Source organism: Artemia franciscana, chromosome 17, assembly GCF_032884065.1.
Source record: "Artemia franciscana chromosome 17, ASM3288406v1, whole genome shotgun sequence".
NCBI lineage: Eukaryota > Metazoa > Arthropoda > Branchiopoda > Anostraca > Artemiidae > Artemia > Artemia franciscana.
Window position 1 is genome coordinate 31,380,965 of NC_088879.1, and position 17,025 is coordinate 31,397,989.

The 17,025-nt window shown below is 35.9% G+C and overlaps 1 protein-coding gene across 3 annotated transcripts in view; it reads left to right on the plus strand.

Moving 5' to 3' along the window:
* Window positions 1-17,025, plus strand: part of LOC136038141 (EF-hand and coiled-coil domain-containing protein 1-like) — a 204,755-nt gene that overhangs the window by 66,573 nt on the left and 121,157 nt on the right. For all 3 annotated transcript variants that reach the window (XM_065721173.1, XM_065721171.1, XM_065721172.1), the window contains one exon: window positions 7,653-8,636. In XM_065721173.1, the coding sequence (XP_065577245.1) occupies window positions 7,653-8,636 (984 nt within the window). The remainder of the gene's footprint in view (window positions 1-7,652; window positions 8,637-17,025) is intronic.

The following is a 17,025-nucleotide window of genomic DNA, read 5'->3' on the forward strand; positions in this document are numbered from 1 at the left end:
TTCAAACCCTCTACCCCCTGAATACGGCCTTAGTTTGGTACTCTCGATGAGTCAGGTACCATGAAATTTCCTCTGCAAGGATCGACATCCATTCTGACGTTAAATCTACGAATTTTGTTTTGTATTAAGGATATTAAGTGTTGGAGCTTAATCGATGAAAAGGCACAATTAATTCCTTTTTTTTTAGTAATTTGGTTCCATGATATGGTTTAGTTTCAAAAAGCACACGACTATTTTCATTTCCGGTTCGTTCTTTTTCTTTTTTGCAATATATCATGGATCAAAACAAAAGCCACTATTGTTAACAGTTGACTAAACAATAAAATTTAGGAATAGCGTGACCGAGTATTCCCATGTCTGCATGGTTGGTCATGGAAATCATTATTCTCAAATTAATATTCTTTTGTCTTTCATATCTATCGGCACCTATTCACTATGGCTAACCGCAGTAGGTCATGTTCTGGCTGGCGAATATTTGCGATTCTCTAAATATTTGCAAACTGGGTTGTAATGTAGAAAATGAGCGATCTCACCTGTGAAAATGCTGCAAATAAAAAGCTCTGTTCTTTTTACATCTATGAAATTTCTTATAAAAATACCCCTTCCATAAAAATTTCATATGCCCCTGAGGCATAACTTACAAATCTTGCCCCCAGGCTCTGGTGGGTTGTGTCAACCTCAGAGGCATTCTTATATGATCTTTGGCCTATGATGAACAAAATGGCTATCTCAAAATTTCGATTGGATGCATTTGGGAAAAAGAGGGTGCGGGGAGACCGGTTGTCCTCCGATCACTTTGGTTTGAGGGGATAGGGTCTACCCCCACCCCCTCTAATCTTTTAAAACGCTGAAGTATCATTTCTGCCTTAGTCAAAACGATATACTTTTCGATCAGTGGTTCTTTGTTGAAACGTCGATAGTAAAAAAAAAAAAAAAAAAAAAAAAAATCTCACGATACTAATTGGATCTATATCTTGGAATTAAAAAAAATCGTCTTGGAATAATTACAATTATCCATTCCAATTGATTTTATTATTTTAAAAGGATATTTCTTATGTCAGTTTTTTTTTTATTTCATTAAAACATTTCGAAATTGGTGCCTAAACAAAACTTTTAAAACGAAATATTGGTTATACATTTTTGACGTAATCTGTTTAGTCTGTCGAAGAAATATTATAAATTGACTGTAAATTACCAACTGCATTTAATTTTTAAATGATTGGTTGGTAAATGACTTACCAAGCAAGAACGAAGAATAGTAGACTATGCATAAACATCGATATCGAAACATTGTTTAAAACGAAATATTGGCTATACGTTTTTGACGTAATCTGTTTAGTCTGTTGAAGAAACATTAAGATTTGACTGTAAATTACCAACTGCATTTAATGGCTAAATGATTGGTTGGTAAATGATATACCAAGCAAGAACGAAGAATAGTAGACTATGCATAAACATAGACATGGAAATATTGTTTAAAACGAAATATTGGTTGTACACTTTTGACGCAATCTGTTTAGTCTGTTGAAGAAACATTATGAATTGACTGTAAATTACCAACTGCATTTAATGGCTAAATGATTGGTTGGTAAATGATATACCAAGCAAGAACGAAGAATAGTAGACTATGCATAAAAATTTACTATAGACGATGCGTCTATAGTAAGGAGCGACATTAAAACTTAAAACGAACATAAACTACTCTGTGTATAAAAGGGGCTGTTCCTTTCTCAACGCCCCGCTGTATACGCTAAAGTTTGACTCTTTCTCTCAATTCTACTTTATTAAACAGTAAAAAACTTTAGCGTAAAGAGCAGGGCGTTGAAAAGGGAACAGCCCCTTTTATACACAGAGTAATTTCTGTTCGTTTTAAGTTTTAATGTCGCTCCATACTTTCAGTTAAAAAAACTAGTTTTTTTTTATTTAGTTTTTAAACGTTTTTGAATTAATGCATGTTTGATTTTTGCTCTCCGCACATAAATTATTAAAATGAAATTTGCATATTAATTCTTTTTTTGGCTAAATGGCTTTCTCTTAGTTTTGATCAGACGATTTTGAGAAATAAGGGGTGAGGAAGGAGGCTTAGTTGCCCTCCAGTTTTTCGGTTACTTAAAAAGGCAACTAGAACTTTTAATTTTTAACGAACGTTTGTAGTAGTAAAAAATTTACGTAACTTAAGAATTAACTTACGTAACAAACTTCTAGATTCTTATATTTTTATTATGTATATGAGGGGGTTTGTCCCCTTGTTAATACCTCGCTCTTTACACTAAAGCTTAAGTTTTGTCCTAATTCTTTAAGAATGACCCCTGAATCAAATAGGCCGTAGAATAAATAGTTGAAACTACTAAAGATACTTTAGCATAAAGAGCGAGGTATTTAGGAGGAGAAGAACCCCTCATATGCGTAATAATCTCTTTTCGTTTTAAGTTTTAATGCTACTCCTTACTTTCAATTGAAAAAAATTTTCATGTTTACTTTTTCATTTTTTTTTTATAATAATGCTAGAAAATCCTGTGCCCTTTTCATTAATGTATGTAAAAAATGGTCAAAGTTTGTAACTTGCAGCCCCTCCCCCGGGGACTTTGGGGGAGTAAGTCATCCCCAAAGACAGCATTATTATGGTTTTTGACTATGCTGAACAAAATGGCTATCGCAAAATTTTGATCCGTTGACTTTGGGTAAAAAATGAGCGTGGGAGGGGGCCTAGGTGCCCTCCAATTTTTTTGGTCACTTAAAAAGGCCACTAGAACTTTTCATTTCCGTTAGAATGAGCCCTCTTGCGACATTCTAGGACCACTTTGTCGATACGATGATCCCTGGAAAAAAACAACAAAAAAAACACGCACCCGTGATCTGTCTTCTGGCAAAAAATACGAAATTCCACATTTTTGTAGATATGAGCTTGAAATTTTTGCAACAGGGTTCTCTGATACGCTGAATGCGATGGTGTGATTTTCGTTAAGATTCTATGACTTTTATGGGGTGTTTCTCCCTATTTTCCAAAATAAGGCACATTTTCTCAGGCTCGTAACTTTTGATGACAAAGACTAAATTTGATGAAACTTATATATTTAAAATCAGCATGAAAATCTGATTCTTTTGATGTATCTTTTAGTATCAAAAGTTCCGTTTTTTCCGTTTTTTAGAGTTTTGTTTACTATTGAGCCGGGTCGCTCCTTACTACAGTTCGTTACCACGAACTGTTGATGAGACTAGATTGATTGTTAAAAATAAAATAAAAGTCTCGGCAATTTTCGATTTTTTAATATTTTAATGACAAAGGAGAAACTGTTTACAATATTTTTTGTTTTTTTTTGCAAAGTGCAAACGACGCTCTGGCCTTTCTAGGGTTTCAAGAGGCTTTAATGCTACTCTTCTTTGTAGTACATTCTGTTTTTTCTGTATATACTAGGGTCTATTTATTTCTTCAAAGTAATTTCTGTTCGCTTTGCGTTTGTTTTATTATATGACTTTATTTTGCTTGTTTTGTTTTCTAAGCAGTTTGTTTATTTTTATTTAAAACAAACTTTTTTTCGCATGTTTTTATTCTTGAAAATTGTAAGAATATTTGCAAGATTTTCTCCATTTTTCTGCTTAAGAACTAAAATGTTGTGCTGCAATTTAAGTTTTAGCACAATCGTAATATTCAGTGGAAAAACTCGATTAGCCGTAGTTTTGTGCACTTACGTTTTAATTTTATCTTTACTGCCATATTCCTGATGCATGGAGAGGGGTATTTTTAACCGTAAGGAATGATCTTCTATAGGACGATATCCTTTGGTACACATATATCTTGATGCACAATTTCAATGAAAAATTGTTTACAAGGTCAGTTTTGTTGCAATTGTTAGTTTGTCTAAAGAACTACATGCTATGGTTATCAGAGGCAATTTTAATGTTGCCTCTAGTAAAGGGAACATAAGGCTTTAATGCGTTATTTTTTTCATAAAAAAGGACTGTATTTTGTCGTCATAAAAAAAACGGACGTCATATATAAGAGCCAGATTTGTTTCTCCAATAATTTGTAGGCTATTAGCTGAGGATCCCTAGGCCCTGTTTACATGTCCAAGCGGATTAATTTTCAAGCGGATCAGCAAAAAAACAAAAGACTAGGCTGCGCTACGAATTCGTGCAAGCAAATTTTTCTTACATTATTTGATGTCCATAGTCTATCTCTCCTGACATTGTTCAAGCTGATCAGACAATTACGAAGACAAATTTTTGGGCGTCACGAATCCATACAGTTCATTTTTTCCAAAAAATTAAATAAATTTCTTTGAAATATTAGGCTTGTTTTGCCTAGTACAAATGCTATGTTGCAGAAACATAATTAGCAGAAACATAAGTAAGTTGCAAATATAAATTAAGATGGAGAAACATAAAATAAACATAATGTAAGGTGCAGAAAAATAGAACTATGATTTTCACGGATAATCTTGCTTAGCGAATTGGGTACCACCAATATTTTTTAAAGTTGTTTGTCCTCATTCGTTGGACCGACGGTCTTCATTGGTCCAGGCTAGCTGCCTTCTAAGATTAAGTCAATTGGAGAAGGTCAATTTTTGGCCCAGCTTCCGGTGTCACAGTTTCTGTTAATTGTGGTTTATCTGTCCTGTCTACAAATACAGTAAATCTCTGGCCTATTAGAAGATGGAATACATTTTGGGCCCTTTTTCTAGTGCCACAAATCAATAAAGACAAGAATAGTTTTGATTTTTCTCTTCATCGGGACGGGTCTATGTGATTTTCAAAGTGATCGGAACAAATGAATTTACGGCCCCATTCTTTTCAGGGTTGCCAATCTTTTAGTCTTTTGGTCCTGGATGGCTAAACTCATTCGAAGTCTAACAATTCGTTTTGGTGTGGGTGTGAACAAAATTTTAACAGTCTGTGCCGGTCGAAAAACAAAATTCTGGCTAACTTTCAGCTGTAACAAATTTACTTTTCTTTTTTTTTGTTCATACCAGTCTCCTTGACCTAGGGACTGGACCTAAGCTTATCAGAAATAAATTGACCCACTCTTGGGCTCCATTTTTGGGTGAATCAACATTTAGGCGACAAAAATGTTCTCCTATAAACCCCTTCTATAAATATAAAGATTTTAAGTCCCTTATCCTATCCCAATACTCCATGAAATTTCTAACTCAATTACCCTTGCTGTTCCTGAGACATTGCAGATACATTATTTTGATAAGCTGAGTTGACGAAGTGTCTTTAGGTTTCATAGTACCTTTGCCGTGCGTATACTTTAAGTTCTGATGGAGCTCATACCAAAAAATATCAAGAAAGATCGGAGACAATTTTATTTGGTTTTTCCCTCTGCCCCTTACATCCTAGTCGTACAATATTAATTGTACTGATTAAATCTTATCATGCTGCAACTTTGATAAAGCAGATTTAAAGCAAGTTTAGTAAATATACAAAACTATATTTGTAAATTTGCCAGTTTTTCTGTTGTAGAATTCAAAGTAACCTAAGAAAAACAAAATTTTTTAATTTTGGTAAAAGTTTCTAATTTATAGTGAACCATTTTGTAAATTTTATACAGTTGGTAAATTTGAAATCCGATATTTTGTAGAATTAATGCAGCCTTTGTTTGAATTTGTTAATTTACAGTGAGTTATGAATAAAATATACTAAAAATATTAAACTGACAACAAACAAATATTTATTAGGCACAGATTTTAAGTAAGCGCCAAGTTGCAACAATTTTAGTAGCTATGTCAATTAAAATCTACCTGTCTACTAATTTATAAAAAAAAAATCACGAAAAGCCAATAATACCACAGCTACTACTAACAACGGCCTGGATTCAGGATCCTTTGTCCGAGAGGACGTGGGTTCGAATCCCAGTGTACCCAATTCTTCAGTTTGGGACGGGGGTCAGTGGCGTGACTCTGCAAGCTTACCCAGAGTCGACCCAGCTCTAAATGGGTACCTGGAGAAATCTGGGGAAGGTAAACAGGAAGGGTGTGCGAAGCACAGGATGGCTGGTCTCCAACCCCCCATTGCACTTCCTGGCTGAAAGGCCAAGAAACGGGGATCAGCACCGCCGGTACGGACTGTGAAGTCTAATGCCGTATCCTTTACCTTTACCTTTACTACTAACAACCTACTGCAGCACCAAGCCGTTAGAGCCAAACAGCTGCGCATGCGCTCCCTTCATCCAAATCTATTTCAAGCTTCAATCTTTTCTCCCTTACATAAAATTCCCATCTCTTTTAAAAGCTATTAAACTACGCCAAAATTTGGTTGTTTTTTTTAGTATGATAATTGGTAAAATTCATTTTTACTGCTTGAAACGTGATTCCCCCACTAGAATCGCAGATGTATCCCCTGTCCGTCTGCGATATGAAATAGTAACGAAAGAATGACAGTTGTTTAATTTATTTGAAATTTTAAGTATCTTATTTAATTTTTTCAATAAATTTCACAGCTTGTGTTGAAGTAGCTTTGAAAGCATTGAATACCTTTAAGAATTGCGACGTGTTAAGTTACATATAAGGGAAGGGTGTAGCAACATTCTTGGATACTTGATTGCAATGTAGGCTAGTTGAAACGTTGGTGGTAATTTTTTAAGTCCAGCTGCGGGATATATTGACTGCTTAGGCTTAAGCGTTAAATTGCTATCGTCCATAGCTATGTAAGGCAAAAAGTTAGGAATATACTAAGGAAATAATGCAAAGTGGAGATATCCAATGGATACCGTCCTTGGGTGGTCATGGAAAAAAAATAGTTGTACGAGTAATACAATTGTTAATTAAATTTATTGATACAACGAATGTTGAACAGAATTCTGATCGTATAGGCGTCTAAAACCTAAATTGCCTCGGCCTATTCTACAGACCCTCTGTGAAGAAATAAGCTTTGGTGGTCATTTCTGTAAAAGAAAAAAAAAACGTTAGTAATACTATTCCTCAGTATGATTCACAAAATCAACATAATGTGGCATGGACAAACACGGTGTAAGATGGGCAGAAATCATTTTGCTAGACTCCAGAATAAAAACTGTGTCACTGTACGAATTCGGGTACTTACGTATTATACCGCACCCGCTCAAGAAGTGAAGTTAAGTTAATCATAATGAAGCATACCAAAATATCATAAAAGTATAATACTTTAGTAACAAAATTGTGGAAACTACAGTATAGAATTAACGAAAGCAGGCCGCCGAAAACGCATTATATTAAATACCTGACCTAACTAACTTTATATATTAAATATTTATTAAACTATACCTATATAGTAGTTTATCTCACTCAGGCTAAGCCACAAATCTCCAAGTACACATAGAGAAACCGGTTTTAAGCAGATCGAGAACAATAGTGTCGTCTATATAATACCTAAGTACCCAAACTCGAATAATCGAATCTAGTAGAGCGGCACCAAAAGGATTTTGGAATTACGTTAATAAAAACAAAGCCAACTTTGCGCCATGTAATTCAAGCTCCATATGTTCTTACTCTCTAGTCGGAATTAGTTCTGACCCTGAGAAAGCTGAAATTTTTAACAAAATATTTTGTTTCTTTCGATGCCTTGTGTGTGTTTTTTTTTGTTCATCGTTTTCATCATTTTACTCTTTTCTTTATTGTTTTTTCTTGGAGGGGGTATTTTTTTTCTTTCGAGTTTTATATTTCTCTTTTTTTTAGATCCAGCATCAACAAAGCAAGCTTTTTCTTGGAGAACTACATCTGGACCAATTCCTCCACGTTTGGAAGCCCAGACCCCACCATTACGGGCTCCCAAACTCATTACCCCACCAGAGCCTGATCCAAATCCTTGGAGTAGCAAACATATAGAGGTTGGGCTTCTAGAACCACGTGCTTTGACAGCATTCCATTCAATAACTGATCAAGATCGCTTATCTGCGACGCTTGGTAAAATCTTTAAGGCTTCCCCACATTTAAGGAATGCTTTAGCTCACCATTTTGGGGTGAGACAGAACACCTCTTTTTCAGCTCCTTCAACCACTAATGAAGCTGTTGTACTTGCAGTTGGTATTGACTTGTATATTGAAGAAGTTTTTCAGCAATTAGATTCTGAAGGTCGTGGTTTTGTTACTGACGAGGATTTTATTCTTCTCTGCGAAGTACTTAGTTTGCCAAAATCATTGCCTTCATCAACAAAACGATTAAGTTTAGAACAGTTTCGATCTCGGCTTTTTGAGCATTTTGTGGCATCCTTTGAAAAACCAACAGAAAAAAGGGGAAATGATGTTTTAAAGACACAAGTGACAGTCTCCAGGCGTGCTGGGATTTTAGACAAAATATCCCATAACATAGACAAACTATTATCAACATTGGAACTGGAGGAAACAGAGTGTATTTGTGCAGAATCGGAATTTAAAGAGTCGACTCAGGTTGTTTGTCCCAGGTGTAAAAGGAATAGTGCTGGAACAAGGAGATTTTCAAATTCTGACGAAACTGTTCGACTTCGAGTTCGTGACTTGCAGATTAAAGTTTTGCAACAACAAAAAGAAATTCACGCTTTAAGGGAAGTGGTAGAGGATATGAGAATGGCGTTACAGAGTTCTGATGCAGAGAATATTGCCTTAAAAGTGATATTAAAAAAACATCACCGACTGGAAGAGAAAAAAGGGATTGATAAACTAGTCGAGGAATTACGGAAAATAGGTAAGTCTAATTGATATCCGCATTAAAAACGTAGGTTGATAAAGAACAGTGAGAATTAACTCGAAATCATTGTTAGTTTCCTTTACTATGAAGGCAATCAATCATCTGCTACAACGAATTTTCATTTTTTTTCTCTTTAATTATGTATGGAGGAATTTAAGTTGTGTTAAGTTAATTTTATTTATTTAGTATAATCTAATTACGACTTAACTTCTTGAGTCACTCAAATTTGCGCTTTATTTCTTTTAATATTTAATGGTGGGATTAGTTTTGTTATTATAGATAATAATTCTTATCCATGCTGGGTGTCCTTATAGATCGACTAAGTTAAGAATCAACTATTGCCTTTACGCTAAAATGTTCAAAATTCAAAAAGCAGAGGTTTTAGAATAGTAGATGTAATAGAAATTTGAATTTTGGAGGTATATATTTTGCTTCTGAGCCATTCATTGATCACAGTGTATAATAAACACGTTATTGCTTATAATATACAGAAATAAAGATTTTAAACTACTACTGCTACCACTACTAACAACTCACTGCAGCACCAAGCTGCCTGAGGCCAACACAGCTACAGGGCTTGATCAACTAGTTGCGGGGCCCCTCTATGTATTAAATTTTTAAGCGAAATTTAAATTAAGCATATAAATAGATAAATAAACATATATATACATATATATATATATATATATATATATATATATATATATATATATATATATATATATATATATATATATATGTGTGTGTGTGTGTGTGTGTGTGTGTGTGTGTGTGTGTGTGTGTGTGTGTATGTGTGTGTGTGTGTGTGTGTGTGTGTGTGTGTGTGTGTGTGTGTGTGTGTGTGTGTGTGTGTGTGTGTGTGTGTGTGTGTGTGTGTGTGTGTGTGTGTGTGTGTGTGTGTGTGTGTGCGTGTAACATTTAGCATAGCTGCTTGTGTCTCACAATATTCCTTCCTAGAGATCTGTTGTGTTACCACTGATGTAATAATTAAAAGATGTGAAAGGTGTTCTTTAACATCTCCATTGGAGTCTAAAAGGTACATTTGGCCATATAAATATGGTTCAAAATCATCTTTCGGGGGGTCTGTGATATGTGTGCTGCTAAATTGATTATGTGACGAGGTTGTCCAGTTATTTTGAAGCTGAAACCATTACGACTTTTTTTGGTTCGATCATCGTTTATGTTGAATGAAGATAAAGCAAAACATGAGTTCCGGTTTTGTATTTGTTTGTGAGACTCTTTAGAGATCAAGTGATGTCCTATAAGAGACCAAACAAATTCATTTGGAAAGTGTTGATGCTGGAATGCAATACGACCAAGCAGGCAGTAGTCCCCAAGTAAATGATCTTTGTTGGCTACTTTTCATGTGGGGTATTGGAGGACTCCATAGTGAATACTCTTCTAACAGCACATCTCTGTGTTCTTCATTTTTATTTTGATTCGTTCTGATCCTCACTGTCGCATGCCTTGTAACCGCATATTTTTTTCCTCACTTTCGTTTTTGAGTCGTTGTGATTCTCGCTGCCACTTAACTTTTAACTGCATACTTCTATATTCTTCAATTTCGTTTTTGACTTGTTCTAAATGTCTGTTTAGCTAATATTTTAAATACTCATTTATAGTATTTATAAAGTCTCATTTATCTTTATTTTTGTTTATTATTGCTTCAGACATTTTTTTTGTGCCTTTTTCCTTAGTTTCTTCGATTGGTCTTTCCACTTTTGGTTGTCTAACTAGGTTGCTCGTTAATACCCGCCGTACATTTACGTTTTTCAGGTCGTTCTATTGATCTTGTCTCATCTGATGGTCCAGTTTGTTCATTTTGATCCTACAGTATTGTCCTTTTTTCTTTTTTGTACTCATTTTGTGCTAACGTCAATTCACGTTTGTGTCCCCTAGGTATTATGAAACTGCAGAAGATGCCTTTTGAAATTTGCATAACGGAATATAGGCATATCAATTTTCATATTTCTAAATTTTTGTTCTGCAAATGCCTCTAAAACGGTTTCAAAATCTATTTTTCCTTGTGTCTCCGCTTTCAGTCAACACGATTGCTAAACTATTTAGTCCATCTTGATTTATTGTTGATATCACATAGTTTTTTTTTTGTTTTATTGGTTTTAGCCTGGAAAATGTTCTCTCTCCAGAAGCAACGCTTGCTGGAATTGTTAAAAACACTGAACAATTTCAAAAATCAATTGTTCAATTGAATGGTGGCACGGAGTCCTTTAAAACGTGGGGCCTGATTGGGCCCATTTTTGTTCCAATCGCTTTTTTTCGGCTCGGCACAGCTACACATAACTCATCCTTCATTCTAATTTATTCATAGATTCCCTCTTTACAATCGGCCAAGAAGTTCCAGTTTCCTTAAAATCCCTTCTTACAACCTTTTTCCACTCCATTTGGGGACGACCTTCTTTTCCTTTGGTCCTGTATGGATTGCCGAAAAGAACCACCTTTAGGACTCTGTCGTCCTTCATCCAAATAACGTATCCTACCAATTCAATCGTGTTTCTTGTCGCTAAAATGTCCATAATTTAGAAAGTAGATATACTGAAATAGTGATATAATAAAACTTGAGATACAGAAGCATATATTTTGCTTCTGGGTCACAGAGGTGGCTCTAGACATGGGTCTGGCAGGGGGAGGGCAAGTGCCCACATCCCCAGTTTTTCTGACAGCTGACATTGCATTCCTTCTATTTTGTATTTTTATACTCCTATTCAGGTACCTTATCCCCCCCAGGTTATGAGGCTGGAAACCGAAATCCAAAAGAACTTTGCTTATGAGGTTCTGAGCGTCCTGTGTGTAAGAATAGGTTTTGGAAATTATTTTTAAGAAGACTAAGTTGCTAAGACTTGGAATAAAAAAAGTTAAAGAGGTGATATTGCATAACGAAAACATCGATCAAGTGGATAACTTCACTTACTTGAATAGTATCATTAGTAAAGATGGCGGATGCAGTTACGATGTTAAATGTAGAATAGTTAATGCTTAGGCTATTTTTTTACAGTTGAAAAAGGTTTTGAAGAATTGGAGGATAAGTCCACGAATCAAAATTAGAATATCGGAAGCTAATTGATAAAGGTGGTCTGAAACCTGGGCACTTAAAATAACGGAGGAGGATTTGTTAGATGTTTTCCAGGGGCATTGTCTACGAATTGTTTGGACACCCGTCTGACTAACCGTATTTCAAACAGTAAGCTGTACGAAAAATGTAGTTTTAACCGCTTTCTAGGGCTATAATAAGAGAAAGATTGAGATGACTAGGACATGTTTTGCGGATGAAGGACAGCACTTAAACAAAGAATCAGATAAATCTCTAAAATAAAATACACTAAAAAGTAACTTAGTACACTAAAAACTTGAGAAAGGAACTTAACATACTTAAAAAATACATTTAATACACTGCAAAGCAAAGCATTGAACAAGCCAGATCTTTAAACATTATTTTTCTTTTTAAGGAGAACAAAGAAAAAACAGTTAAAGAAAGAAATGCTTAATAAATTAAAAAAAAAACCTCTGTTAATTTGTTTCCTAACGAGAGAAAAGGTCATGACAACGAAAACGGGAAAGGATTTGAAAGAATTAACGAAATCAGATGGATACAAACAAAAATTAGAAGAAATAAATTGTGCGCTTTTTTGCAGGGTAAAATTGAGGATTGTGAAGTGCAGTTGACAATTTCGGTAACGGGGAGAATGCCAAGTGAGGTAGTTAGATGTATTTTGAAGCAGATTTTTTGGAGGCTGAATTTTGAGGCTGAGTCGATCATTGCTCAGTTGAATTATATTTGAGAGGTTGCTTTAACCGTCGACAAATAATAGAAAAAAAAACACGGATTTCACGACGGATTTCTTTTTTTGTCTTCGTAAACTCCGCACTGCGTTCGAGTCAGTGGACTGAGTAGCTCTTTGGCGGATTCTAGGATCGATTGGCCTCCCTGAGAAATTCTGCAGACTCTTCGAGTCTCTACACAATGGTAAATAGAACAATATTCAAGTTAACGGCTGGCGCACCCCGTTCTTCCAAATCATGACATGAGTGCGTTAAGGATGTGCAGTGGCCTCAAAGCTCTTCAATACCATCATAGACCACGTTATGATAAAAACGACCTCACGTCTCAACTATGGGCTCAAGTTTGGAGATCGCGTTTATCTCAGATGCTGACTTTGCTTACGACTTGGCCATCCTAGCCGATTCCATGGATCAGTTGCTGGAAGCACTTCGAATCTTACATGAAGTTGCTGCAAACGTGGGACTGAAGATAAACTGGGATGAAACGAACATTGACCTGTTTTCTTCTCCTGTCAGTTTTCAAGTTAGCCAAGAATGAACAACTAGCATTGAAGCTGTCCGAAGGTTCACCTGCCTGGGCTCCACAATTCATCAGATGGCTCGCCTCTCCCTGAGAAGCAAGCAATGATATCCAAAGCATGTACCTGCCGTGGGAAGGCTCAACCTTCATCTTTGGCGAAAACCGAACATCAGTCGTTTAAGTAAACTGCAAATTTTCAGCACCCTCGTTGCTTAGATGATGTGCTACGGAGCTGAGACATGGTATGCATCAGCCGCAGCCCTAAAGGCCATCAGTGTATTTCCTTCGAAGAGCCTGAGAAGGATCGAAGGTCTGATGCCGTTTGAATTCGTGAGTAATGAGAGGCTGCCGCAGTTCACCAAGCAGTCTCGGTTTTCCACCCAAGCAGCCGAGTATACCTGACGATGGTTTGGACACCTACTTCGAATGCCCATGCACATACCCGCAAAGACAATCTTTGACTTTGACCCTATGAAAGCCGGTTGGAAGTGACATCGCAGCTGACCAAAGAAACGATTGTCCGACAGTCTGTCCGAGTTCCTGGCAATTGTAATTAATTTTGATACCTTAAAGAATCACCCTATCTCGTCCGGTACAAGCTCTTTTAGTTTTTGTGGCCAAATTATTCAAAATCGATCGGACATTCTTGCCGTAACTTGTATAGCTTAGATAAGAGATCTGAATAAACGACAGAAAATTAAAAACCGACCCCTACTTTCCTAAGGATCTTAAAAAACCATTTAACTTCTCCAGTTTTGTGCCAGAGATAGAGAAATCAAGATTTAATGAAACTCGCATCTTTAGAAAGCGTACATTCTTTTTATTAAAGGGAGCAGAATTTTCTTTTTAAAGTTCAGGAAAGGACAGTCCCTAAAAATCTTATTAAACAATAAAAATCAGATCAAAAGAAGTCTCATTGAATAATTTGACTCCTTATGAAGTTTCCTATTGTGGTAACTGCCTTGATTGAATTATTTGCGAACACAGGATGTACATTATTTAGATTCATTCGATTGAAAATCGAAAGTTCTAGTTCCCTTTTTAAGAGTCAAAAGTGATTAGAGACCCCCCACCTTTTTCTCCAAATGCATCCGATCAAAGTTTTGAGAGAGCCATTGTGTTCAAAATAGTACAAAGACCAAATATGTATGCCTCCGGAATTGACAACATACACACCCACCCCCCAGCTCCCGCGGCAAGGACTTTGAGGTATGCTTGGTGCCGATTGTTAACATGTAAGGCCCCTTGTTAACCCTGCTACAAATGAAGTAGTAGGCTTTACACCTGTGCGGCTAAGAAAGGGGGAAGGAGACAGTTGCCAAACTCTTAATTGTAGTGAGTTTTGTTTGTTTGTAACTCGTTTTAAGAATTATTTATACATTTGTATTTTTGCCTGTTGTATGTTTGTTTGCTAGGATATTTTTTGTTCGTTTAGGGTTTCTTTTATTCTTTAGAAGTAATTTCTGGTTGTCTTGAATTTCCATTATTATATGAATTTGTTTCTGCTGATCTTAAAATTAATATGAGTCTTTACTTTTCTTTGAAAAACTTCTTTTTTGGAAAGTTTTTTTTTTCACTTAATAAAGAGAAAGGATTTAGGGGGTGGTAGTTCCCTAGTATTGTCAGTAATCCTTGATTTGGTATTAAAAGCAAAGAGAAATTAAGCAGAAAAACATTATTTTTCTTACTGGAAGTTAAGAGGGACGTTCAAACTTAGAACGGTAGAAACCATCCTGTCTGAGAAGAATTACTCGTCCTCCCAACACCCAAATGTTTACGCTAAATGTTGACTCCTCTCCCCAACACTTATAGAACGAATGCTATAACACAAGGGCAGCGGGAATGGATAAAAATATTTGCACAATACCGCGAGAATAGATAAATTCGCTGATGTGCATTTGCTCATCGGTGTCAGATTGAACACCAACAACAACCCACTTGCCATATTGTCTGCCTAAGAAATAATAATAATAAATACACTATATAATAATAGTAATAATAGTAATAATAATAATAATATAATAAACAATAATAATAATAATAGTAAACCATAAATGTCTGCCTAAGATACTAATCTGACCCCTAAATCCTATACTAAAAAAAAATCTACCTCTCCCACTGGACACGTTTTGCGTCAGGCCAGTTCTGACGGAGTCCTTTATTCTGTTCTGTCCGACGAAATTTCAGCATCAACGGTTGCAAATAAAATTCCTGCTTTTCTTCACCAAGTAAGTTTTCAATAGTTTCAGAACGCTGGGCCGCTTTATACGCTTCAGAAAGGGAATCATAATCGTCCTGGTGTTCTAATAAAAATCTCTTAATGTTTAGCCTCGAGCCTTCAATGAAACAATCCAGGCCTATACTATCGGAAAAACATACTAATAAACCACCATATACTGATCGATACGATTTTGTGGCAATCTCCACACTCTTGTAAAACTGATACACTGTTTCATTGAATGATTGCTAATGTGCATTTGCGCATCAAGTATCAGTTCTGTGTCAAATTGAACACCAACAACAACTCACTAGCCATATTTGTTGTAGCCATTTATTGTAGCCGAAATTTGCGCCTCAAGTATCAGTTCAGTGTCAAATTGATCACCAACAACAACCCACGAGCCATATTTGTTGTAGCCATTTATTGAGCCGAAATTTGCGCATCAAGTATCAGTTCAGTGTCAAAATGGTCACCAACAACAACCCACGAGCCATATTTGTTGTAGCCATTTATTGTAGCCAAAATTTGCGCATCAAGTATTAGTTCTGTGTCAAATTGAACACCAAAAACAACTCACTAGCCATATTTGTTGTAACCAATTTTAGCCAAAATTTGCGCATTAAGTATTAGTTCTGTGTCAAATTGAACACCAAAAACAACTCACTAGCCATATTTGTTGTAGCCAACTTTAGCCAAAATTTGCGCATTAAGTATTAGTTCTGTGCATCAAGTACCAGTTCTGTGTCAAATTGAACACCAACAACAACCCACTAGCCTGATTTGTTGTAGCCATTCATTGTAGCCGAAATTTGCGCATCAAGTATCAGTTCAGTGTCAAATTGAACACCAACCACAACCCACGAGCCATATTTGTTGTAGCCATTTATTGTAGCCGAAATTTGCGCATCAAGTATCAGTTCAGTGTCAAATTGGTCACCAACAACAGCCCACGAGCCATATTTGTTGTAGCCATTTATTGTAGCCAAAATTTGCGCACTAAGTATTAGTTCTGTGTCAAATTGAACACCAAAAACAACTCACTAGCCATATTTGTTGTAACCAATTTTAGCCAAAATTTGCGCATTAAGTATTAGTTCTGTGTCAAATTGAACACCAACAGCAACTCACTAGCCATATTTGTTGTAGCCAACTTTAGCCAAAATTTACGCATCAAATACCAGTTCTGTGTCAAATTGAACACCAACAACAACCCACTAGCCATATTTGTTGTAGCCATTCATTGTAGCCGAAATTTGCGCATCAAGTATCAGTTCAGTGTCAAATTGAACACCAACCACAACCCACGAGCCATATTTGTTGTAGCTATTTATTGTAGCCAAAATTTGCGCATCAAGTATTAGTTCTGTGTCAAATTGAACACCAACAGCAACCCACGAGCCATATTTGTTGTAGCCATTTATTGTAGCCAAAATTTGCGCATCAAGTATCAGTTCTGTGTCAAATTGAACACCAACAACAACCCCCGAGCCATACTTGTTGTAGCCAATCTTAGCCAAAATTTGCGCATTAAGTATCAGTTCTGTGTCAAATTGAATACCAGCTACAACCCACTAGCCATATTTGTTGTACCATAAATGCTTTCAGTAAAACACTATAAAACCCTAAGATAAAGAAAGGGGGTTTAAAAAGGGATAATCCCTCACAGTCACAAGATAATTTCTCTTCGTCCTGGTTTTTAATCTTGCTCTTTAATGTCTTTTTGGTGAAAAAAAACTTGTTTTTGTCTTTAATATGTATGTATAAAAACCGGCTTTTCCGTTTATAAAACGCAGCATACAAATCCAACTGAGTTTCTTTTAATCAAGCCCATCCAACATGTTTATTAA